The 25,435-nt window shown below is 34.1% G+C and overlaps 1 protein-coding gene across 7 annotated transcripts in view; it reads left to right on the top strand.

Annotated features, from left to right (window-relative positions):
- The window catches only part of plppr2a (phospholipid phosphatase related 2a), a 34,876-nt gene extending 10,158 nt beyond the window's left edge, over positions 1-24,718 (top strand). For 3 of the 7 annotated variants that reach the window (XM_042719641.1, XM_042719640.1, XM_042719642.1), the window contains exons 3-8: positions 6,698-6,886; positions 16,163-16,283; positions 17,475-17,725; positions 19,260-19,436; positions 20,521-20,648; positions 22,972-24,718. In XM_042719641.1, the coding sequence (XP_042575575.1) occupies positions 6,698-6,886; positions 16,163-16,283; positions 17,475-17,725; positions 19,260-19,436; positions 20,521-20,648; positions 22,972-23,080 (975 nt within the window). In that variant the 3' untranslated portion in view covers positions 23,081-24,718. Of the gene's footprint in view, positions 1-6,225; positions 6,887-16,162; positions 16,284-17,474; positions 17,726-19,259; positions 19,437-20,520; positions 21,508-22,971 lie in introns of those variants that run through there. The other 4 variants (XR_006154160.1, XM_042719644.1, XM_019065866.2 and 1 more) reach the window with 4 other exon arrangements.
- Positions 24,719-25,435: the final 717 nt, after the last annotated feature.

Genomic DNA, 25,435 nt, shown 5'->3' with positions numbered 1-25,435 from the left:
GAAGATTTGTTTGTGTGTCTCTGTGGGTCTAGTTTTGCCCACTGTGTGGTAAGCAAATATCCACAAAGATAGTAAAACCTGATATTAGCTGCATCGTTATGAGGGAAACTGTTTAAAAAAGTGCTTTAAAAAGCATTAAATATTAAACGAGCAAGACTTGAAAAGTAAAGGTTATACATCTGATCATCAGTCGATCTTTGGCAGCGAGTGATAGCAGATCTAGTTTCTCTGGATTCTTTGATAGCAGCATGGAGGTTTACAAAGGCGCTGGAAAAAGAAAGGAAAAAAAATTGATTTTTTTTTACAAAAAAGCTACTGACACTTGAACTGGCAGGCCACTGATGAGCATTGTGGGAGCTGAGCAGTTTGACTCAGTAGGAGGATAAAAGACTAACAGCGGGAAAGCAGAGAAACACTGTTGCTCTTGACGGATGAAAGAAGAGTAGAGAAGACTTGTAGAAAGGGAGGAAGAGCGGCACTATTTGGCAGCGTCCTAAATGACTTGAAATTGCTGGAGCGGCTTCTCAGCAGGATAATGTTTATTTACAGCTGAGAATCCACTGCGCACATGCTGAAACACAGACTAATAACAGACTGATCACACATCTGCATCTATGCCTGTGGTCTCTTATCAAGCCGCTAATTGTGAAGCAACAACAAACATGTTGAAACATTATTCGTTTTGTGCAGTAAATGCTCAAATTCTACTTGAATCAATACTGTTGGATCTATCTATCTGATCTGATCCTGCTGATAAAAATAACTTTGATTTGCTGGTTTACTGGTCTTAACTGGTGTAAGATGGTCTCCAAAACTTGCCAAGCTAGTGTTCATCTAGAAAAGTGTCCAAAACTCTAAAGCCTGCCTGCCTAAAGATGTTTGTGGAGAGCAGCTAAGACTGTATTCATTAAAGATCATATTTTTGCACCCATCCATCATCACACAGTACAAGTATAAGGTACATGGCATCCTTTGGTGCTGTTTAGTTCTGCTCATCAGGCAGAATAAAAGGCTGTAATGAGCTATGAATAAAAGGAGAGATGAGCTGTCACTCAAACGGCTAGACAGCCTTCAGTGTCTGCCAGCGTGAAGAGAGACAACTCTAAAAATACTCTGAAAGACCAGACTGATTTCAGGCCCAATTAGAGCCAAGACATTTGAATGACACTGAGATTATGAGTCATATCTATCTTCATTTTGTAAGTTATAACTAAAATTTGATATATTTTAAGAAAGCATATATAAAAAAAGTAATATAAATGCACATAAAACAATATACAGGTGCATCTCAATAAATTAGAATGTCGTGGAAAAGTTCATTTATTTTAACTCAACTCAAATTGTGAAACTCGTGTATTAAATAAATTCAGTGCACACAGACTGAAGTAGTTTAAGTCTTTGGTTCTTTTAATTGTGATGATTTTGGCTCAAAAACCCATCAATTCACTATCTCAGCAATTTAGAATGATTCATAGTAAAAAGTTAGTGAATTGTTGGCCTTGTGGAAAGTATGTTCATTTACTGTACATGTACTCAATACTTGGTAGAGGCTCCTTTTGCTTTAATTACTGCCTCATTGCGGCGTGGCATGGAGGTGATCAGTTTGTGGCACTGCTGAGGTGGTATGGAAGCCCAGGTTTCTTTGACAGTGGCCTTTAGCTTATCTGCATTTTTTGGTCTCTTGTTTCTCATTTTCTTCTTGACAATACCCCATAGATTCTCTCTTGGGTTCAGGTCTGGTGAGTTTGCTGGCCAGTCCAGCACACCAACACCATGGCCATTTTAACCAACTTTTGGTGCTTTTGGCAGTGTGGGGCAGGTGCCAAATCCTGCTGGGAATATGAAATCAGCATCTTCAAAAAGCTGGTCAGAAGGAAGAATGAAGTAATCCAAACTTTCTTGGTAAACAGGTGAAGTGACTTTGGTTTTCAAAAAACACAATGGACCAACACCAGCAGATGACATTGCACCCAAAATCATCACAGACTGTGGAAACTTAACACTGGGCTTCAAGCAACTTGGGCTATGAGCTTCTCCACCCTTCCTCCAGACTCTAGGACCTTGATTTTCAAATGAAATACAAAACTTGCTCTCATCTGAAAAGAGGACTTTGGACCACTGGGCAACAGTCCAGTTCTTCTTCTCCTTAGCCCAGGTAAGACACCTCAGCAGTGGCATAACAAGAGGAATACGACAACTGTAGCCAAATTCCTTGACATGTATGTGTGTGGTGGCTCTTGATGCCTTGACCCCCAGCCTCAGTCCATTCCTTGTGAAGTTAACTCAAATTCTTAAATCGATTTTGTTTGACAATCCTCATAAGGCTGTGGTTCTCTCGGTTGGTTGTGCATCTTTTTCTTCCACACTTTTTCCTTCCGCTCAACTTTCCCGTTAACATGCTTGGATACAGCACTCTGTGAACAGCCAGCTTCTTTGGCAATGAATGGTTGTGTCTTACCCTCCTTGTGGAGGGTGTCAATGATTGTCTTCTGGACAACTGTCAGATCAGCAGTCTTCCCCATGATTGTGTAGACTAGTGAACCAAACTGAGAGACCATTTTGAAGGATCAGGAAACCTTTGCAGGTGTTTTGCTTAAAAGTTTCCTGATTAGCTGATTGGCATGTCACCATATTCTAATTTGTTGAGATTGTGAACTGGTGGGTTTTTGTTAAATGTGAGCCAAAATCATCACAATTAAAAGAACCAAAGACTTAAACTACTGTATTTCAGTCTGTGTGCACTGAATTTATTTAATACACGAGTTTCACAATTTGAGTTGAATTACTGAAATAAATGAACTTTTCCACAACATTCTAATTTATTGAGATGCACCTGTAAGTATTATTATTCTTATTATAAATAAAATATTAATATGAAATATTTTACAATGAAATGCATTTACATTATTTTTAAAAAAATAAAAAGAGAATGAATATAAATAATATTGTTAATGATAACAATATAAATAATAATAAATAATATTAATCAAATATATTCAATTAAAAATGTATTTCATTTTTGAAATAAGAATACAATATATTGTTATTATTATTATTATTATTATTATTAATAATAATAATAATAATAATAATAATAAATAATATTAAAAAAAGAAAAATAGTATGAATATAAAATATTATAAATAATAACAATATAAATTATGATTAAAATCTAGTCAAATTAAAAATCATATCATTTTTAGAAATAAAAATAAGATAAATAAGAATATATAGTATAAATTATCATTATAAATTAAATCTGTATGTACTTCTGTCTATCTTTTTAATGTACTATATATATACTATGTCCTAAATATCAGAATTGGAAAAGAAATTCTTAGATTACAGGCTGTAGTTCCTCCAGACCTGATATCAGCTGCACGCTGCTGTTGAACTCTGAATGAGAAAGAGGTCAGAATGCTCTGAGGAGTCGTACCTTCTCTAACAGGCTCTGAAACAGATCTTCGGTTCACCACGTTCATCCTTAATTTATGACAGCGATGAATCTCTCTTCGCTCTCCTCCAAACACAATAAAGCGAGTCCTCTGCAGCGCTCCTCCAAACCGTGGAGTCGCCTGTCAGCTTTGCTTACGGTGATGCTGTGGTTAATACGGCGGCGGTCTCTATTGATCTGTCTCAACTTGTTTGCTGTATGCTCCACAACAGAGAAGTGCATATAGTACAGAGCAAATATTTGTATGCATGACACATAATAACCCATATTCTTTTGCTCATGTCTTCCACAGCACATGCACTCTTTATATGGGTTCATGTTTCCATGATACATTTTAGACTGATTTGAATATGTATCTCCAGCTAAACTTTCCAGAACTGAGTGATGACAGCAGAGTAATGTTGAATTTTGCTGGCTGTTGAGAGACATGTTGCCATATGGAATATTCCTCCTCCCCCCGCTCTCTAATTAGACTGTTTGAGTGAACACAGAGCCGCAGAATGATTCTGGCACAGTGCGTTTAATGATCGTTTCACCAATTCATGCCAAATAAAAGCAGCATGTTCCAGTGAGATACTATTTTAAAATTTGAGCTGAATATTTCCAGTGAATGAACAAATGGATATATGGAAGATCAGATGTGCATGTTATACACTACATGTGGGATCTGTGTTCACATACTCGTGATATTAATATGGTAAAAAAAAAGCAAATATTGATCACTAAATATGTACAACTACCGTTTTAGTCTATACTGCTCACCAAGGCTGGTTTAATGTGATTAAATACTTGAGAGAGATTGTATGTGATTGTATCTCTCAGCACACAGTTTGAGGTATTATTAATTTTTGTAGCACAGTTATTCACCAAAGTACAGTACTTACAGTTACGTATGGTTTCACTCTAAATAAGAGCAATAGTGATATTTGCCCTATCAAGCGCAACTAATCATCTTAAAGCTCCAGTCTGTCCCCTGGTGGACACATACACCATTGCACTACACCGAAACTAAGATTTTGTCCTTTTATCTTCTTTATGTTTATATTTCCCGTAAAGCTTCTTTTGAACAGTGTGTATTTAAAAAAAAAAAAAAAAAAAAAAAAAAAAAAATAATAATAATTAATTTTTTTTTTTTTTGTTGTAATATTCTATTATTTTATTGATGTTGTTATGTTTTGGAAACAAAATGTGCTGAATATATTAACCCTGCAATGTTGTATTCTTCACCATGACAGATAAAGGCAACAGCATGTGTCTGTCTTTCTCTCTTTTTAACTAAGAGAGACAAGAAAAGCATTGAGAACACTTGACTGACTCGTGGGTCAGGCTTTGTGTTTGGGTGTGTGTGAATGTGGGTGTCTGTGTGGGTGGGTGGAGATATCTGGGTGAATAATCCAAGCGCATTCTTCAAGTACTCAGGAAACAAGTATTATGCACTTGTGAATAAAAAAAATAAAATGTGTATTCTCAAATACAGTGGCCCCAAAATGCATTTGAACACATATGTCACAGTTAAAAATTACATTGGACTAGATAACTTTTTTTTTTTTTCTCAGAACTCTTCATTTTTATGTTTGCACAATGCTTTTGAAGTCTATTCTCCAAGTTCACACAGATGTTTTGGTATTTTATATCTAAAGTAATGACATTCATGCATTAGGTATCCAGATATTGTGATATGGCTGTATAATAAATATATGCACTGCATGTTTTAAAGGTGAAGTGTGGCACTGTGTTCATTTACACATGAGCAGCTCATGATTCAGTGTTTTCAGTGTCTCTGAGTGACTCGGTTCACAGTAAATACTGCCCATTTCTGCATATGATCGAAGTTTTTTTGTTTTTTAATGTGCATTTGGGAATGCAGCATTCTTCCATACTTGCAATTTTTTTTTTTTTTTTTTTAAATCAACAACAGAGAAGCTTTACAGTTTTGCGGTTTTCCTCAAAAGGAAACTTTGGTGGTTTAATGTTTGAAAATGAAGAAATTAATACTGCCCTAAATATTAGAAATTTCACATATGTAATGTCAAATATAATTATTATTTTTTATACAAATTTTCTGAATTTTTTTTTTATTTTACAGTGAAATATAGTACTTTTTTTTTGCATTTCTAAAGCTTTATTTAGTAGCATTTAATTATATATATATATATAATTTGTGGTTTTATATATATATATATACAAATATCTACAAACAAGCACAGTAAACTTTTTTTTATCACTATTTTAACAAATAATCATAATTACAAAAAGAAGCCCATCCAGTAAACTTTTATTTATATACTATATATATATATATATATATATAGATATATATATATATATATATATATATATATAATAGATATATTATGATATATGTATGTTTTCTATAAGATATATATATAAGATTTTCTACAAAAATTCATGTTTATTTGAATGTTACTTGCGGTTTCTTTGTAATTGTTTGCAAAATACTGTTTTTATTTTACTGTAAAAAATTATAATACCAGTATTTATTCATTTATTTTTTGTCCTTTTTAGTTTTATTTAATAGTAGGCCTAGTTGTAGTTGTAGTAGTAGTAGCAATTATTATTTTAGCTATATTGATGATATATAACCTCTGCAGCCAGATACAAAGAAGCACCACAAACATGATTTTTTTTTATCACATATTTTTATTAGAAAAATCATTTTATTTCATTTTTAAACCCCAAATCATGCAGCCCTACTCTGTTAAAACAAAAACAAAAAATGTAAATAAAACGAAATATTGTGAAATAGCGCGTTTAATTCAGTGTTGCTTTGCCGTTTCTTTGTAATTGTGTGTGAAATTTCAGAGTGAAAATTGTTTCCACACCAAATTTTTCTCAGTATATCTCAGACCCTTTGGGGTCAACATATATCCGTAGTTAATGTGCTTCTTTGTGTTTTAAAGGTTGAATGAGAAGCTCAGTGTGTCTTGAATGAAGGCGAGCTGCTTTAGAAAGTCGCTAATGAGCGCGTTCACACCCTCGTTGTGTTTCACACACATCCAAAATGTCTCTCTCGCGCACACGGACACACAACGCGCCGCTGAGCCAATTTGTGTCCATCTCACGCTGTCCCTCCCCGCGCCGGTCCTCCGCTCTCCTCTCTCCTCTCGCTCGCTCCGCGGAGCAGCATGTAACGCTCTCAGTGTCACGACGCGCGCGCGTCTCTGATTGTGGCGTAGCGGCTTGTTCTGTGGTTGTAAAGCGTGGATCATGTTTTATTTTCAGCTGGTGATCATGGCAGGCACCGTTCTCCTGGCGTACTACTTCGAATACACGGACACCTTTCCCGTGCACATCCAGGGCTTCTTCTGCTTCGACAAGGCATTCTCCAAACCCTACCCTGGACCGGAGGAGAGGAGTAACGTTCCTCCGGTGCTCGTGTACTCTCTGGTAGCTGCTATCCCCACTATAACCGTGAGTACCTGTGTCTTTCCTACATGTCTCTGTGTGCGCGTGGGCAGCGAGGGTCAACTTTAGCATGCGTGATAAAGGATAAATCATCATTCATTATCAGGAGGATGTGTGCACGTGTGCTTTTGTGTGTGAGAGACAATCCAGATCTCACTAACCTGTCATATTTCACACCTCAGTCAATCAAATTCAATGCTTGAATGTTTTATATTTAAATGTTAGGCTATAGTTGTATTCTATGTATGCATTTTTATATTTCTACAACATCTTAATTGTGTTAAAAAAGGCTTTATTATATAAAGGTTCATATATGCTTGTGACATTATTTTCATAACAATTAAGTCCCTACACTAAAAATAAATAAAAAATAAATAAATAAATATAAAAAAACTAATTATTGTAATGCCAAAATAATCAAATTCTCAATACCATAAAATATTACAATAGTATTTTTTTAAATATTGTATGCAGTACTTTTATACTTATTACTTCTTCTTCTTCTTCTTATGATTATTAATATTATTATTTTATAGGTACATTTCTATACAATCACACCATTTTTGGCCAAATTATGCAGCATAGTCTGCAAACAAGCACAGCAAACTGCGAAAAAAAAAATATTTTTAAGACAAGTTATATATTTTTATATCAGTTATATATTTTATTATAAATATATTTTATAGAATTGTATAAATTATGTATTTATTTATTTTTAATTTTTGTAATTGTGTTTGTGGCATTTTTTCCACTAATTTTAAACAATCAAGGCCCTACTTAAAAAAATTATTATCATAACTAAAAAAAAAATTCTCATTACCATAATGTACAAAATTATAAAGATACTAATAAATATGCTCTTTAAATTTTAAAAGATAATTGAGTAATAAAAAAATAAAATGTTACCATTAAGTATAAACCTACATGATTATAATTTTATTATTATAGCAAAATTATAATACATAAATATATTATAACAATAATAAATAAATAAAATTGTATTATTGTAATGAGAATCTACTGAGAATCACTATTATTGAGAAAGAAAATGTATTACATTTCGGCCTTATTTTAGTGATTTGGTGGTAAATTGTTATCATGCTGATATCACATCGTCTAAAACAACTTTATCTTTTTAATAATTTAATAATTTAGTTAATAATATTGTGACCTAGACAGACTTTTTATGCGATTCACTCTGGTGTTTGAAATAGAAATATTTGTTTTGCTTATGAAGTTGCATGTGCCAGTGCTTATTTAATAACCTGTGATGCTGCAGACCGCTCCAATTCCTCTTTAATTTCTCGGGAGGCAGCAGTGAGATTGAATGGAGAAGTTTGTTTCGTCTTCTCAGATGTTTCTCCTGTGAATAAGTCTCCAATTATCTAACGTGTCTGAGCTGATTTCTCATCAGCATATCAGAGTTCTGCTCATTTTACACCGAAGTCTCCAATCACATGTCAGAGATTTCAACATTTCTCATCAAAATCAATTCCTCCTCACCTTCAGGTTTAAACTTAAATTTTACATGTAAATTAAAACCATGCAGGATCGAAATTATGATTTAAATGTAAACTTACTTATTTTTAAACAAGTGGTGCAACAGAATGATTAGATAAACCATGACTCAGTCTAGATTCTAGCTTAACCCTTACTGGTGCAATTAACCCGATGTTTTAGGAGAAGCATCTGAGATCCAGGGGATACTGAAATGCAGCATAAGCTCCAGTGAGGAAGACAGTGTAGACAGCAGCTATAGCTGGATGTGATGGTTTTACTGGTGTCTTCCTGCCACGTTGTGATCCGGAGGCAACAGATTGTGGGACCACATGGATCTGCCTCCCTCCTTTCCTGAGTCTGCTAGAGCTGCGTGTGGTGCTTCTAGTGTGTGTTTGTGGGCATGTGTTTTTGGGGCCAGCAGTAGATCTGAAGCCTGGAGTACAAGCTTCATGTTGAAGCGTGTGAGAGTGTACTGACAGAGCCAAAAAAAACATGCTCACGCAGAAAGTACAGCCAACTGAAGATGCATGAAATGGAGGAGTTCTGTTAGATTCATAAATTAGGGAAAGTACAAGGAATTGAGCAAAGCGTAGCAGGGTAGAAACACGGGCAGAGGCTCATTTAGAGATGTTATGACGGCCGGCTGTTGTCCTCAGAGGTCAAGCTTGTCTCAGTGACAGTATAATTATGAATTAAAAGACTAATAGAAATTAAAAGGATAATATGCATGAAGACAAAAAAAAGTTAAAATAAACTAATAAAAAATAATATATAAAAAATGTGCTGTCAATCGATTAATTGTGATTAACCATATCCAAAATAAAAGTTTTTGCTTACATAATATATGTATGTGTACTGTGTATATTAATTATGTATAGGCCTATATAAATATACACTTATGTATGTATACATCAAAGAAAAATATGTTATGTTTATATATTAAATATATTTATATACAATAAAAATTATGAATATAAATATATACATGTAAATATTTTCAAAATATGTATGTGTGTGCATTTTTATATACAGTACATTATAAATATACACAGTACACACACATATATTATGTAAGAAAAAACTTTTATTTTGGAAACGATTAATCACGATTAATCGTTTGACAGCGATAAAAAAGTTATGCAATATTATATATAATTTTGTTTTTTTTTTAATTAATTTTATTTTTATTTAATACTCAGAAGTTTGAGGATAGTAGCTAGCTAGGCACGTATTTGATCAAAAACAGTTTTCTATTCAAATATATTTAAAAATATAATTTATTCCTGTGATCAAAGCTGAATTTTCAGCATCATTACTCCAGTCTTCAGTGTCACATGATCCTTCAGAAATCATTCTGATATGATGATTTTCTTATTATCTGTATTGAAACGATTGTATTGCTTTATATTTTAATGGTAACTGTGATACTTTTTTTTAGGGTTTTTTGATGAATGTAAAGTAAAAAAACAAACAAACAGCATTTATTTGAAATAGCTAAGACTTTTAAAACATTACAAAAGTTTTGTCACTTTTGATCAATTTAATGTATTCTTGTTCAATAAAAGTACTAATTTCTTAAAAATAAAAATTTTACAGACCAAATATTTGTACAGTAGTACATGTGTCATATAAATGAAAGTATTTAAACATCATGGTATCATAGTATTTGTTTAATGAGCTGAGCTGAACGATAGCAGATGGGAGTGTTGAGAGTTCATTTGGTGCTGCAGAAATGTCTTACAGCAGCTGAACTCGTACGGCCCACAAACAAAGTGTTCACCAGAAAGCAGACAGCGCTGCCCTTGGGTGACGTGTCACTGGATGACACCATCAAACTCAGACATCCTCTGTGTTTTATAGTGTCCGTGTCAGCATGTTGCAGAGATGTTCTGATTGGCCTGAGCTCTATAAAGTTATATTCAGTCATCATAGGAGGGAGAGGAGATGTCCACATCAGACTCTGGGGGTCTCAGGTGCTTTAATTAAACTCATCCATCATCAGAACTATTCCCTTCATCACAGACAACACACTAGGACTACAGTACGTCACAAATTCATAGTATGTCTGTTATAATGGTCTGTCAATGAAAATGCAGTGCATTAGTTTCAGAATTTGATCTGTATCTATCCTTATTGCTATAAAATATAAATATTATTCCTATATAAATAAAAGTAATTATAAATAAATATGTGACATAACTTTATATATTTTATGTATGTTTTTTTTTCAAAAATGTAACAAATGTTATATATATATGTATAAAATCTACATTCTTTCATTTGCAGCATAACAATCAGAAAAAGGAAAAGAGTCTTCCTGTGTCACATGATCTCTGTCTTTCTGTGTTTTTGATGGGAGTGTTTTCTGTCACCTGTTGTTGATTCATGCTGAGATTTAAAGCTCTAATGATACTTAATGTACAGCAGCTAATACTGTGACTCTGCTCATCTCTTTCACACGACGCTCTGGAGAAGCACTGGCTCTATTGCGTTTCTAAAATCTGATAAAAAACTCTTTGACAGAAACCTTCAGTGTCTAATTGATATCATGTTTGTTTCTAGAGCTTGCGGGTCAGATGTGAACGCCTGTGTGTTTGTGACATTTGAGCCCTGATTCATGGAGAGCCTTTATTTGCCGCTAAGATGAATTCTAGCAAACACAGAGAGCCCTAAAGTGTTTCTGAAGTCCAGAGAAATGATCTTCTCAAGGAAGGTTTAAAAATAATAATTCCCTCTGATTCACATACATTCACACTTGTTGTGTAATTCATATTGAGGGCAGTGAGATGTTGGTTCAGTCTGGTTAGGTCTCACAATGCCGATGTGCTTCATGAACACAGGGTAGAAGAAGATCTTTGAAGAAACATTTTCAACATCTCTCAGGTCTGAAATGGGTTTTGATTATGAAATAGTGTCTGAAAGAGTGTTTGCAGTGCCAATGATTAATTTGAAGGGAATGTGAGAAGAAGAGACTGTTAGCATGAGTGATACAGACTGATGAAAGAAAGTCAGAGATAAACACTGCATGATCAAAAGAGCTGAGCTAATGCTGAGAGAATGTCGAAAAGAAGCTGTTAATAATTAATTATGTGCTTCCTAAAAGTTTTTAAAAGCTGTGGGTGTTGAAGGTTTGTTTTCTGAAATTTTGATAGCAGACTGCAGTGTCACTCACACCAGTAACCTACCCATATTTAACCCTGACATATCAAAAATAGTAATTTAGTGTTTTTTAATAGTAATATAATATTTATAATAATAATAATATTCTTTTTTTTTATTTTTGGAAACAGAACAATTTATTGGACCTTTAGCCCAAGCTGAACAAAAAAAAAATGCAATTTGGTGCAATTGCATTATATTTGTATGGCCAAAAATGATTAAATATAACCTTAATGAACCCTAAGAGCTCGAAATTGAAATCTGTCAGATCTTTATAACAGTATACAATAGCAGATATGTAAAATACATATAAATATCAGTTGTATTTCCCAATGATATGTCTTAAGATGATTTTAAATGCAGTTTAATGATTAAAGCTCTATAGTTTTAAAACACATAATACAATACAATGATGACTGAGAGATGAACAAATAATCATTCCTCAAAAGCCTGATGGATCATATTTAATGCTCACATTTTAACATGATTTTTCAAAAAAATGATTAATGGGTAATTAGGTAAACCTAATTTGCTTCAGTCCGGTATTTTTCATCTTGAAATATTGCTAGCAATATAAAATTTTAAATCAATAAAGATTTCATCGCAAGAAGAAACATTAAGGGATACGTTTTTACAATCATTCCAAAAAGCCTTTTACTTGCTAAAAAAAAATATATATATATCCATCGGACAACTGAAAAAAATGTAGATTTTGTGCAACAGGTTTTTTAAGCAAAGTTTTGATTGTGCTAATAATTTATAGACCTTTAAATATGATATGGTAGGTAGGAACCATTCTTCTTTTTCACATACAATGAAAAGATATAGTTTTCACAGGCTATCAAGCTCCAAAAATGGCAAAAAAGCAACATGTAAAAGACTTATGTACCATATAGTCTTGTGAACAAACAAACATTCAGTTTAGCTGTTCAGTTTGCCATAACACTTCCCAAAACTGAACCGTTTCACTATATCTTGAGGTATAATGCTTTTGAGGATGTTTGTGCAGTAGACGGGTCACTAGATCGCCACACATTCATTTATCAGCCACATAAAACTGCTTTATGCTTCAGAGTGATTTGCGGTGCAACTTGCATGAAAACAGCCTAAATATAAGCTTTTGATGTCGAGAGGAGGATGAGTGTGGAGGTGCACAGCAGATGGCACCGGCTGCTCGAGGGGTGAAAGTCCTAGCATGTTAACATATGGCTGAACTGTGCACCTCTCTGTCCACTCGCCGCCTCAGGGAAGAGGCACGTCATGATCTGTTCTGCGTCACGGTAAAAGAGGAGATGAAACAGGGTAAAGCAGCAGCGGCAGGCCTCTAGGCATTCATTCTGTTTCATCACACAATCATCACTTGACTCTTTGATTTTTGAGTTATGGTTAATTTTTTTGAAAGACATTAATACTTTATTTAGCAAAATTGTATTCAATTGATCAAAAGTGACAGTAAAGCTTTTTTTTTTCAAATAAATGCTGTTCTTTTTAACTTTCTATTCAAAGAATCCTGAAAAAATAAAATTTTCATGAAAATATTAAGAAGCACATATGTTTTCGACATTGATAATAATAAAATGTTTATTGAGTAGCAAATCTGCATATTAGAATGCTTTCTGAAGGATCATGTGACACTGAAGACTGGAGCAATGATGGCTATATATATATATATATATATTTTCTGAAGGATCATGTGACACTGAAGACTGAAAAAAATAATTCAAATAAGAAAACAGTTCTTTTAACTTGTAAAAAAATTTCACAGTACAGTAACACTAAAAGTCAAGTAAAACATTTGTATCAAAATGTCATGCTATCGGAATTTCAGTTTACTTGAATATGATAAACAATTTTATCTATTATATATATAGATATATATAAATTCAGCCTTGGTGAGCATGAGCGACTTCCAAAACATAACAAAAACAAAACAAAAAAAAATACTTTGACCAGTAGTTTATCTACAGTATTAGTGTACTACATAAACATCCAGATATCTCATTTTTGCATTCCCAACTAATTTAAGTACTGTAATATTATGTATTACTTGCTTTTTCTTTGTAAATAGGTTATTCAGTAAGAGAAAAAAGTTACTTGCAATAAAAAAGTAAACGGGGTAATTTTAAATTCATGTTTACTTTAAATGTCAATATTAATATTACATTTAAATCTAAAAACATCATTGAGATATCAATTTAAATTGGATTGAATTTTATATACATATACATATATGTTAGGAAGAATTTGGACATCATATCCTCCCTTTGACCCTTTCCTGATCTCACCTGGGAGTCGTTGTGGTGTTGAGATCTGCTTAATATTAATTATTAATATGAAACGCATATGAGCAACAAGCCTAATCACCCATGACAGACTAAAAGCTGATAGAAAGGATCTAGAAACGCAGCTTTATCTCATCTAATGGCACATTATTCACACTTGAACTGATGTTCACAGTCTCACCAACACACACATAATGGCACATTATTCACACTTGAACTGAACATCATCACACACAGTATTAGACGCACATTTTAAAACAGTAATTCACCCAAAAATGAAAATGCAGTTACCCTTACTATATCATTGCAAACCCTAGTTTAAACTTTCTTTGGGTGTGTGAGTCATATGAACTGAGTGTGTGCTGATCATTTGCTTTATGTGTGTGTGTGTGTGTGTGTGTGTGTGTGTGTGTGTGTGTGTGTGTGTGTGTGTTTGTGCGGTGTGTGTGTGTGTGTGTGTGTGTGTGTGTGTGTGTGTGTGTGTGTGTGTGTGTGTGTGACTGATGTCAGTCTGTGTCAGCGGTCAGGTGCTAAACTGGGAGATGTGTGAGGTGAACGCCGTGTCCCTGTCCCTCACTGTCTCATCTGTGACGTCTCTCTGTCTCTTTGAGTTGGAGGTAATGGATTTGATGTCATGTTTATGGTCTCCGGTTCTTCTGTCACTGCTGGGGAAGCACTCGTACAGCATTGTAGCTCAGATGTTTAGTTCAGGGGTTCTCACTTTTTGTTTTGTTTTTATATTGATCATAAAGTGGTGGCCCAACACAGTACTAAAATTGTTTATCATATTCAAGTAAACTGAAATTCCGATAGCATGACATTTTGATAAAAATCTTTTACTTGACTTTTAGTGTTACTCTGTTTTTTTTTTGTTTTTTTTTATTGTAAACTGAATAAACATTATTTTTTTTCTGCTTTTTACTCAAAATGTACATATATTTTCAGTCCAGTTATTGTCTCTAAAATATTGGACATCCCATGCAATCTTTTAGCATGATTTTTTTACTGTCATATCTCAACAACATGAAATTATTCATTTTAGTTACTCACTTTGTAATTATACAGCATTGCCTTTATTATTTCAGCCTGTTGTATTTTAATTTTCATGCATCCTGTCCAATGCATTTTTATTTTATATTTTTTATTTGTTTTGGTTTTGGTTTTTTCTCAGGCATCACATCACATGCAATTAATTTTTTTTCTAACATAACTTTGTTACTCACTATAATTTTACATTCTTCATAATTTATTTAAATGATCTTCATTTTTTGTATTATGATTTTATTTATTTTTTTTTTTCATTTTTTTATTTAATCACTTCTTATGTGTTTTTTAACATGATTTTCAGTGCTACTCACTTTTTTGTTTGTTTTACATTCTTTGTAGTTTGTTTTATTTTATTTTCAGTACAAATATGGTCTCCAGTATACTGGACTTCCCAAATTATTATACACATTAAGACAAAATTTTTAATTTGTATGGTTTTTAACACAACACAAACCATGTTTATTGCAAGTGAACATGTATTTAATGTAATCTAGGTTGTATTTTCTTTTATCTTGCAAAGTTTTGTTTATAGTTTTCAGCTTCTAGCATATACGACAGGCAAAATACTACAATATTACCATTTTCAATGCAAAGGAGACATATTTGCATAGTCAAAGTCAAAGTTTATTTATAAAGCACTTTTTAAAAACAGCAAGTGTTTAACAAAGTGCTATACACACATAAAATAATAAAAATATCAACGACACAAACAGTCAATGACACAAAAGAAGACAACTGGACACCATAAAGACAATAAAAGAAAGCAGCTCTCACATAGCCTCAAATGCCAGACTATAAAAATAAGTTTTAGTGTAAATTTAAAAAAAAGGAAGACTGGCAAACATTTACTCAATTTTTGGAGTCTGATTTTAAGTTTTAGTTTAAATCTGGGACAACTAAAAGCAAATGGTCAGCAGACCTAAGTGCTCTTAGAGGAGCATACAGCTTGATCAAGTTGGAAAGTATGATACAGTATGATTATTTAAACACATATAGAAGTGATGTGTTACATTCTCAACTCTTACATTCCAAAGCAGAATTAGTCACGTTTATGAGCTGTTACTCATCATAACCGTAACCAGGGAGATCAGAAATAATGAGGTTCTGGTGCTGGCGTTTGAGAACGGTGAAAATGAGGGACTATTAGCGACTCATGATTCTGGAAACGCCTGCTTAGCAAGAGTAGGCGCACAAGGATTTCAACCAAATGGAGCTTCAATAATGCCAAAGCAAATGGCGTGGTGGATGTTTTGGCAGCTACTGTTTGTTTCATTTGTGTTTTTCTCCTCCTCAGATTCTGGCCGGCGAGGTGATGGTGTTTTTCATGAGGTCGGAGGGCACGCAGGAGAAGACCATAGTCACAGCCGACTGCTGTTACTTTAACCCTCTGCTCAGACGCATCATACGCTTCCTAGGTACTGCAGCATTCACTGAAGAGGATGATGGGAATTATTATGTCATAAGCAACTAAAAATGATCCTTCTAGGAAGAGAGCCAGTGTCTCTTTAAAGCACAGATAACTACATTTAAAGAAAATATTTTTGTTTATGATCCATTTTCATGCTAAAAAACTGTGATATTAAAGTCATCATAGGCGGTTTGTGATTAATGGGTAGTTTTTTTCCAACATCAGGATTTGAAGTTAAAATATAAGGGGTTAAAATGTAAGTGAATGTGTTTTAAATACTGAAACTGATTTCAAAGTATATATATATATATTTATATAATATAATATATTATATATTATATTTTTTTTTAACTATATTTTTAGTCCATTTTTACAGTTCACTTAAATAGTCGTGCAATGTGACAAATGCCATGTAAAAGAACAGATATTTCAGTTTTTTTCTGAATTAATGCAAGTTCATAAGAACTGCATATATAAATAAATAGACAAGAATGAAAAAAAAATATTTAAAATAATTTCAGATGAAGTATATGCTCACATTGAGGGACACTGCTGTCTGCTATTTGACAATCCAAATACAATATTTTATGACCAATAACAAATACTGTATGATGGCCAATATTAAAAAAAGTTATTTTTATTTTATTTCAAGCGCAATAGCAAATATGATGGCCAATTCTATTTATTTATTTATTTATTCATTTACATTTTATAATCTGTAACAAATATGTTGCCATTATTTTTTATTTTATTTTATGACCAATAACAAATATGATGGCCAATATTATAAAATTATTTTTATTTTATTTTATTTTATGACCAATAACAAATATAATGACCAGTATTGTAAAGTTATTTTTATTTTATTTATTAATTTCATCACCAATAATGAATATGATGACTTATTATTTTATTTTATTTTATTTTATTTTGCCCAATACAAATAGAATGACTGCTATTGTAAAGTTATTTTTATTTTATTAATGAATTTCATGACCAATAACGAATATAATTAATAATTTTATAGTTTTTATTTTATTTTATCTGCAATAATGAATATGGTGGCCAATATTATAAATATAATTTATTTTATTTTATGTTCTATACAGAAATGAACCCCAATATATTAGAAGCCCCAATTTTTTTTACATGTTTTCCATTTGTTTCTGAAACCTTTGGTCTCTGTCCTGACACTCAGGTGTCTACACCTTCGGCGTGTTCACTACCACCATCTTTGCCAATGCTGGACAGGTAGTGACAGGAAACCAGACGCCTCACTTCCTGTCAGCGTGCAGACCAAACTACACAGCACTGGGCTGCCATTCCAACCTACAGTACATCACAGAGCGCAAAGCCTGCACGGGAAACCCCCTCATAGTAGCATCTGCGCGGAAATCCTTTCCCTCCAAAGATGCAGCCCTCAGTGTTTATTCTGCAGTGTATACAGTGGTGAGGATAATGAACCTACAACCATTTTAATGATGTGACTGAATATGAAATTACTTCCTTGTGTATGTACTGATAAACAAACAAAATAGTACAGCTAGTGTTAAGCTATCTTTCAAACTCCAGGACACAAAGTGATTGTTAGCAGGTGACTGATCAAAAATGACACATAAAGCTTATAGATATTCTTTAATACGGTAATAATATTCTAACCTGCAATCGCAGAGTTTTCTTTTAAAAAGTAAACTGGTAACCTGCAAAGCATCGAGTAGGTCACAGGTCAGTGTTTTTCAAGCTGATTTATGCCGGTTAGTACGGTTAGTACTGGTCTAGCTGGTGCTCTGGTATGGCCATGTCATCAGAAAAAAAGTAAAACGGGTTCAGCAAGTTCCTTCTGGTGAATCTGGTTAAACAAGGATGTTTTGGTGGTTAAAGGCCAATTCACACCACACTAACAGACGCAGACCAATGCAGACAGCAGACTGAGTACAGTACGTCATTTCTCAGACGTTCCAAGACCGGACAAACACAGATACAACATGTTCAGGCACCAACCAACGCCAACAGACACAGACAGACATAACACACTGAGCAGACAAAACCTGACGAACATGTCTGTTGCAGTTTGTTGGCGTCTGTCGGTGCAGTGTGAGATTATCAGACAAGTGCCTTTTCCATTTTAGATTGTTAAAGACCATTTTTGTAAGGTTTTTTTGTCTTTTAACTTTCTATGAGACTAATAATTTAAAAGTGGAGCTTTCAAACCAAGGTATGATGCTGAAAATTCAGCTTTGATCACAGGAATAAATTACATTTCAAAATATATTAAAAAAAAACAGTTATTTTGAATTGTAATAATATCTCACAATATTAGTTTTACTGTATTTTTGATCAAATAAATGCAGCCTTGTTATGATAGGAGCATAAAGATCAAATTACATTAAAACATTTGTCTATAAATGTGACCCTGTTCTTTTAAAATTGTCATAAATTTGTCTATAAATGTATTGAGATTTATACATCATCTGAAAGCTGAATAAATAAGTTTGTTAGGATAGGAAAAAAATCTAAATATTGAGAAAATTGCCTTTAAATTTGTGAAAATTAAGTCCTATGTAATGCATATTACTAAACAAAAATTAAGTTTTAATAGATTAACAGCAGGAAATTTATAAAATATCTTCATGGAACATGATTTTTACTTAATGTCCTAATGATTTTTGGCATAAAAGAAAAATCGATAATTTTGACCCATACAATGTATTGTTGGCTTCTGCTACAAATATACCCCAGAGACTTAAGACTGGTTTGTGCTCCAGGGTCACGTATGTTCCTCACATGAAATCCTGAACTAATAATGGAAAAATAATACTAGATACTTAATAAAATATCTAATACATATAAAATATAAAACACTATTTACAATACTTATAAATGTACTTAATAATAGTTGTAAAGCTTTGTATTATAGCAATATGCCTAGTTGTACCTGTATGAGGCATATTTTTCACCACTGTCTGTCTGTCTGTTCTTGCAGATGTATGTGACGTTGGTGTTTAGGACTAAAGGGACGCGTCTGACCAAACCCACACTGAGTCTGACTCTGCTGTGTCTGGCCATGCTGGTCGGTGTGGTCAGAGTGGCTGAATACCGCAACCATTGGGCCGACGTCCTCGCTGGATACTTCACCGGCGGAGCCATCGCTGTCTTTCTGGTGAGAGCGTGATTAAAACAACACTCAAATAACAAGATAATTGCATGCAAATACAGGTAAAATATAATATACATGTATAAATAAATGCATGTGTTTAAAGCAGCGGTGTCAAACTCAGTTCCTGGAGGGCCGCAGCCCTGCAGAGTTTAGTTCCAACACACAAACCATGTATTTTTCAAATAAGCCTGAAAGACTTGATTAGCTGGATCAGATGTGTTTAATTAGGGTTGAAGCTAAAGGCTGTGGCCCTCCAGGAACTGAGTTTGACACCCCTGGTTTAAAGTTTGGGTCAGTAAGTGTTTTTGGAAAGAAATTAAAACTGTTATTCAGCAAGGACACATGCTAGTAAAAGTGACAGTGAAGACATTTAAAATGTTACAAAAGATTTCTGTTTTAAATAAATGTTCTTTTGAGCTCTCTATTCATTGACGATTCCTGAAACAAAATGTATCAAAGGTCTCCACAAAAATATGAAGCAGCACATCTGTTTTCAACATTAATTATAATATGAAATGTTTATTGAGCAGCAAATCAGCATATGAGAATGATTTCATTCCGGTCGCCATGATTTTACCAAGCAAGACATGTTCCTGGAAGTCAAAACATGTTTTGTTGATCCTGGATCAGCATTATTGTCCAAAAGTATAGACTTAAACCAATCCCTATCCCTAAACCTAACCCTACCTATAATTTATTCCTAAAATCAGTGGGAAATGATAGCTGATTTACAAGGTTGCAGAAGCACCTAACCCTTACTGTTCCTGAAAGGATGTTGATCCAGGAACATGTTCACCATTTCTGAAGGATCATGTGACACTGAAGACTGGAGTAATGATGCTGATAATTCAGCTTTGCATCACAGGAATAAATTACACTTAAAGATATATTCAAATAGAAAACAGCTATTTAAAATTGTATTAACATTTCACAATATTACTGTTTTTACTTTCTTTTTGATCAAATAAATGCAGCCTTTGTGAACATAAGACAAAAAGCATTTTAAAAAATCTAATTTCTCCATCACATGCTCCACTGCTGCTTCTCTTTATTCCCTCTCTTTCTTCGCTCTCTCTTCTCTCTCTAGGTGACGTGTGTTATCAACAACTTCCAGCAGACAAAGCCCCCACCCCCACCGGTGCGACCCCAGCGCCCTGAGTCTGTGCTGGGCATGCCCATGGTGGCGCTGCCCTGCGTAGAGAGTCCACTTGAAAAGTTAAGTGGCACTCAGGTAAGGGGTGGGAGTGGGTTAGTGGCAGGGCTGCACACATAAGGGGGATGGATTATGCCCCACCCTGTCCTTCTGTGTTTGACCCAGTGGACCCTAATGTGACTCCCAAGACCCACCCAGCCCTCCTTCTCCCTTTACTAGCATGTCAACCCAAACACCAACCACAGCACCCTGCAAAACTCACTGACGCTCTGGAGGATTGATCTGCTCCTTGCTTATCCCGAAGAGACGTTACATTACATTTATAATAGAGTAACTGAGAAGCAGCGGAATGTTTATGGCCAATAACTCATTGATCCCTCAATGGGTTGATGGGAATTTAAAGAGCAGTCTTTAGAGCAGCTGTACCTTTACGACAAATAAAGTGGACTGTGTAGCATGTGGAACTTCAAAGACGGAAGGCCATTAGATGGTTCATTCTGGGAAAAATTACCACAGTGTGAGTTTCCCTTCGTAGGCCACCCTCATCCTCCTCACTTTTGAAACTACTTTGCCTTCTCTTCCACACTTTGTCACCTCGACCATACAGTCATCCCTTTTCTCCCTCAGACTTATGTTTTATTTAGTGATGCACCAAAATTTTGGCAACCAAATGGAGGGGTCACGGAGGGCCGAAATCATTGACTGAAACAGTGATGTTTAATGTCCTATGTTACATTTTGACTGTTAGCATCTATTTCATGAACACATTATGGAAGCCTATTTCCGCCACGGATAAAAAGACCTTTTCTACAACAATTCAGTCTTTTTTTCCCAGCACAGAATAAAAAAAAAAAAAAAGTAATTGCAACTTTTTCTCTCTTATTTCTAACAGCAAGAAAAAAGTACGGAAGAGGATTAGGGCCAAGCAATAATAAAAAATAAAACCATCTCGAGATTAAAGTCATTATATTGCGACATTAAACTTGTTAAATTTCGAGAAAAAAAATCGAAATACAATCTTGAGAATAAACTCATTAAATATCGAGAATAAAGTCGTTGTTTCGAGATTAAACTCGTTAAATTTCGAGAAAAAAAGTCGAAATACAATCTTGAGAATAAACTCATTAAATATCGAGAATAAAGTCGTTGTGTTTCGAGAAAAAAACTCGTTAAATTTCGAGAAAAAAAAGTCGAAATACAATCTTGAGAATAAAGTCATTACATTACACGCCATTAATGGCAATGCCGTACGGTTTTAATTTATCATAGCTGTCCAAGTGCCAGAGTGCATTTGGGTGAAGCCAGCGATAACCTTGCATGTTGGACAAAAGCGAGTTTTTCTTCTAAAAAGACCTAGCCGCTTGCAAATTCTCTTTAAAGTTCGTGTGCTAATTATTATTTTGTCATAATTATCTAAATTTTATAGTATTTCTTTGTTACTGAAAGAAAGTCTAAAATTTAGCTTGACTTAGTGATCCAACTCTCTGCCATGTCCTCTATAGGCTAATGAACATTGATCGAATGCGTTATTCTCTACATTTCATTTCGACTTTTTTTCTCGAAATTTAATGAGTTTATTCTCAAGATTGTCTTTCGACTTTTTTTTCTCGAAATTTAACGAGTTTTTTCTCGAAACACAACGACTTTATTCTCGAAATTTAATGAGTTTATTCTCAAGATTGTATTTCGACTTTTTTTTTTCGAAATTTAACGAGTTTAATCTCACAATATAATGACTTTAATCTCGAGATGGTGTTATTTTTTTATTATTGCTTGGCCCTAATCCTCTTCCGTAAAAAAGTGAGCATTGGGAGATAAAATTTAAAAAAGTAAAAATTAATTGTGATTTTTAATGTCACAATTGTGAATTTTTATCGAAATTCTGACTTTTTTCTCAGAATTGGAAGATGTAACAGATGAATAGGCATCACATTCATCGTGGCACAGTATCTCAGAAAAGACATTCAATTACAATAAACTCAATAGTTAGCTAGAAAAATAACTCTTGAGAGGAAAATTTATTAAATATATGCACTATATTACATATTCACTGTCTTCGTATGTTTAAATAAATCTGTCATGAAAACAGATTTATAAAAAGTTTTTATTACAGCCATCATATAAATGATTATTTTTAATCAGAAATGTTGTAGATTATAGTAGAAAAATAAAAGTATTATTAAAAAGTTGATATATAAACTATTTTAATGTTTGTATTAACTTGAATCCGTTTTAATTTCAGTTTTTGGTGTGAAGTTAAAAAAAAGAATTTTGGTGCATCACTAATTTTATTCTATCCGAACACAGTTTCCACCTTCCAGTCTTGGTTTCTCATCCTTTCTCTCTCTCTCTCTCCCCTCACACTCTCTCTCTCCCCCCTTACAGACTCCAAGGGGATCTTCATTCACTGAGATCACATGACCATCAGCCTCATCGGTTCCCCGTCCCCCCCGATGTCCTCATACCGTCTCGCTCCATTACCAGCGAAGTCTAGACCAGCCCTCCCAGCACGCGCGCCACTGCGCCGCCCACTCCGCGGGACGCTCCGCCGCTCTGCACCGCTCCTACTCGACGCAGGTCTAGATTTCCTCACTTCAAACCCCTCATCCTCCATATTCCTCCATGCTGCCGATAGGGCCTCCACAAACCGTTCAAACAAACCACGAGAAGAACTTTTAGAGAGCCTGCTCGGAGATCCTGAACGCCTGAACAAAGCCAGGAATCACAGTTAAGCGTCTCTTTTTTTGCCAGAGAGTTTGTTTGGACTGTGGGTGGAGGATTCGCACCTGTTCAGACCTCTCAAAACCAACCCGACCTACTTCCTGGGGAACCGATGAAGAAGCCTTGATCAGCTTTTGGCTGAAATTCAGAACTCTGGCTGCAATTTTTACTGCAGTGTCAGTTCATATGTAAATACATGCACTGTTTTGTTTTGTTTTTGGCATTTTGGTTAAAGGCATGTCTGTTTTGTTCCTTTTCGTTAATTAGGGTGACCATACGTCCTCTTTTTTCCCCGATGTGTTTATAAATTGTGTAAAATGTCTGGGTTTTGGCTTTGTTTTCCTATTGTTTTCATACTTGCTGAAGGTAATGACTGAAAAGTGCTTTGACCAATAGCATGCAGGCATTGTATAAAATCGACCAATCGTGGCGTGCAAGAAGGCAGGATCTACAGAGAACATCAAAGCAATGCAAATACATATACATATAATGTAAAACAAAGCCAAAACCTGAACATTTTAGGCAATTTAGAAATCCCAACCAGGACATATGGGAAAAAGAGGACGTATGTTCACCCTAGCACTGATGGAGTTTTTAAGTTACATTTATAGTCATCAATATGTATGGTTTTGAAAAAATGACATACATAAACTATCTATTGATTTGTTTTTGAGTCATATTCACTATGCACTTGGGACAATCTCATCAGCATCAGCTATCTGGACATCCTGTAAGTGCACATCAAGGAAAAAACTCTAAACTTGGAGATGTTCTTGATATCAGCTCTTGTAATAATGTTTGGATGCATCGTAAGGAATTGATAGACAGAATGACAGACACATAAAAATCGACCACAGCATTCTTTTAATATTTAATGTCTGGTTCGTGCTCGCAAGGATTTTTCCACCAGCTAGATATAATGCACAGTCTGACACGAAGGCCTTTTCATTATTGTCTCCCTAGACACAAGGCTTTCAGACATGAGACATTCTTACAGTTTTTCATCAAAATATGGATTGGATTCTTCATTTCTCAGGAGAGAAAAGCAAGAAAAGCACCCCATGATGTCAACAGAACAGTAAAGACAGCATCTGCATTGTTGTTTGTATTTCTGTGAAAGTTTTCGAAAGTGGTAACTGGAGGTCAGCTAGTTTCTTTCCTGTATAGTGAGCAGCCCTTTCACATTCATATAGCCATGTGTTACTAGCAGGGTCGTGCGGCATTCAGAATTGAATTGAAGACTCCTTTCGATTTAGAGTTCATAAATTTAAATTGAACTTGAACTTGAGGTAGCAAAGAGATTCAGTTTTAAAGTTTTGAATGCAAGGAAGTAGAATTAAAATTAATTCAAATTTTAAGAAATTCTGTACAGTAAGCTTAAACTAGAAATGAAAGTTTTATTTATTTTTTTTGGGTTTAAAGTTGAAATTTTTTTAATGTTTATCAATTTTTTTTGTTTTTTTAGATACAATTATTTTATTTTATAGGCACTTTTGTAAATAAAAAAGCTTGTTTCATATAATATTCTAGGAATACATTTAAGGAGTGTACAGTTGCTGTTAACATTTAGTTTCCTTTTTTTCTTCTTTTTTGTATTAATACGCCTTATTTTTCTTATTTGTTATCTAGATATGAAATGACATGTAGGCAATGTTAGATGTCATGTTCAGGTTCAGATTTATATTAAGTTCATATTTTGTACTAAACTAAATGGAAATAACAAAATTAGATAGATAGATAGATAGATAGATAGATAGATAGATAGATAGATAGATAGATAGATAGATAGATAGATAGATAGATAGATAGATAGATAGATAGATAGATAGATAGATAGATAGATTCTGAATTCTGAATTTTGCACAACCCTGGTTAGCAAGTTTGAAAAACCTTTGGCTGTTATTTTACAATGATGATGTTATGAAAGGTCCTTGCAATGAAATCATTCCTGCAAGCAGCAGAGGATGTCTGGTACAGTGGGATTTTAAAGTTATTTGAGCTATTTGATGACTAGTTAACATTAATCAGTAGCCTGCACTGCCTGGGTGATGAAAGACAAAAAGAAAAGTCGTCTCAGTAGTGAAGCGAGGTTTTACATTTTGATGAACAATTAAGACACACATCATTT

The sequence above is a fragment of the Cyprinus carpio genome, chromosome B3 (assembly GCF_018340385.1).
Source record: "Cyprinus carpio isolate SPL01 chromosome B3, ASM1834038v1, whole genome shotgun sequence".
NCBI lineage: Eukaryota > Metazoa > Chordata > Actinopteri > Cypriniformes > Cyprinidae > Cyprinus > Cyprinus carpio.
This window is presented reverse-complemented; position numbering and strand designations above follow the sequence as displayed.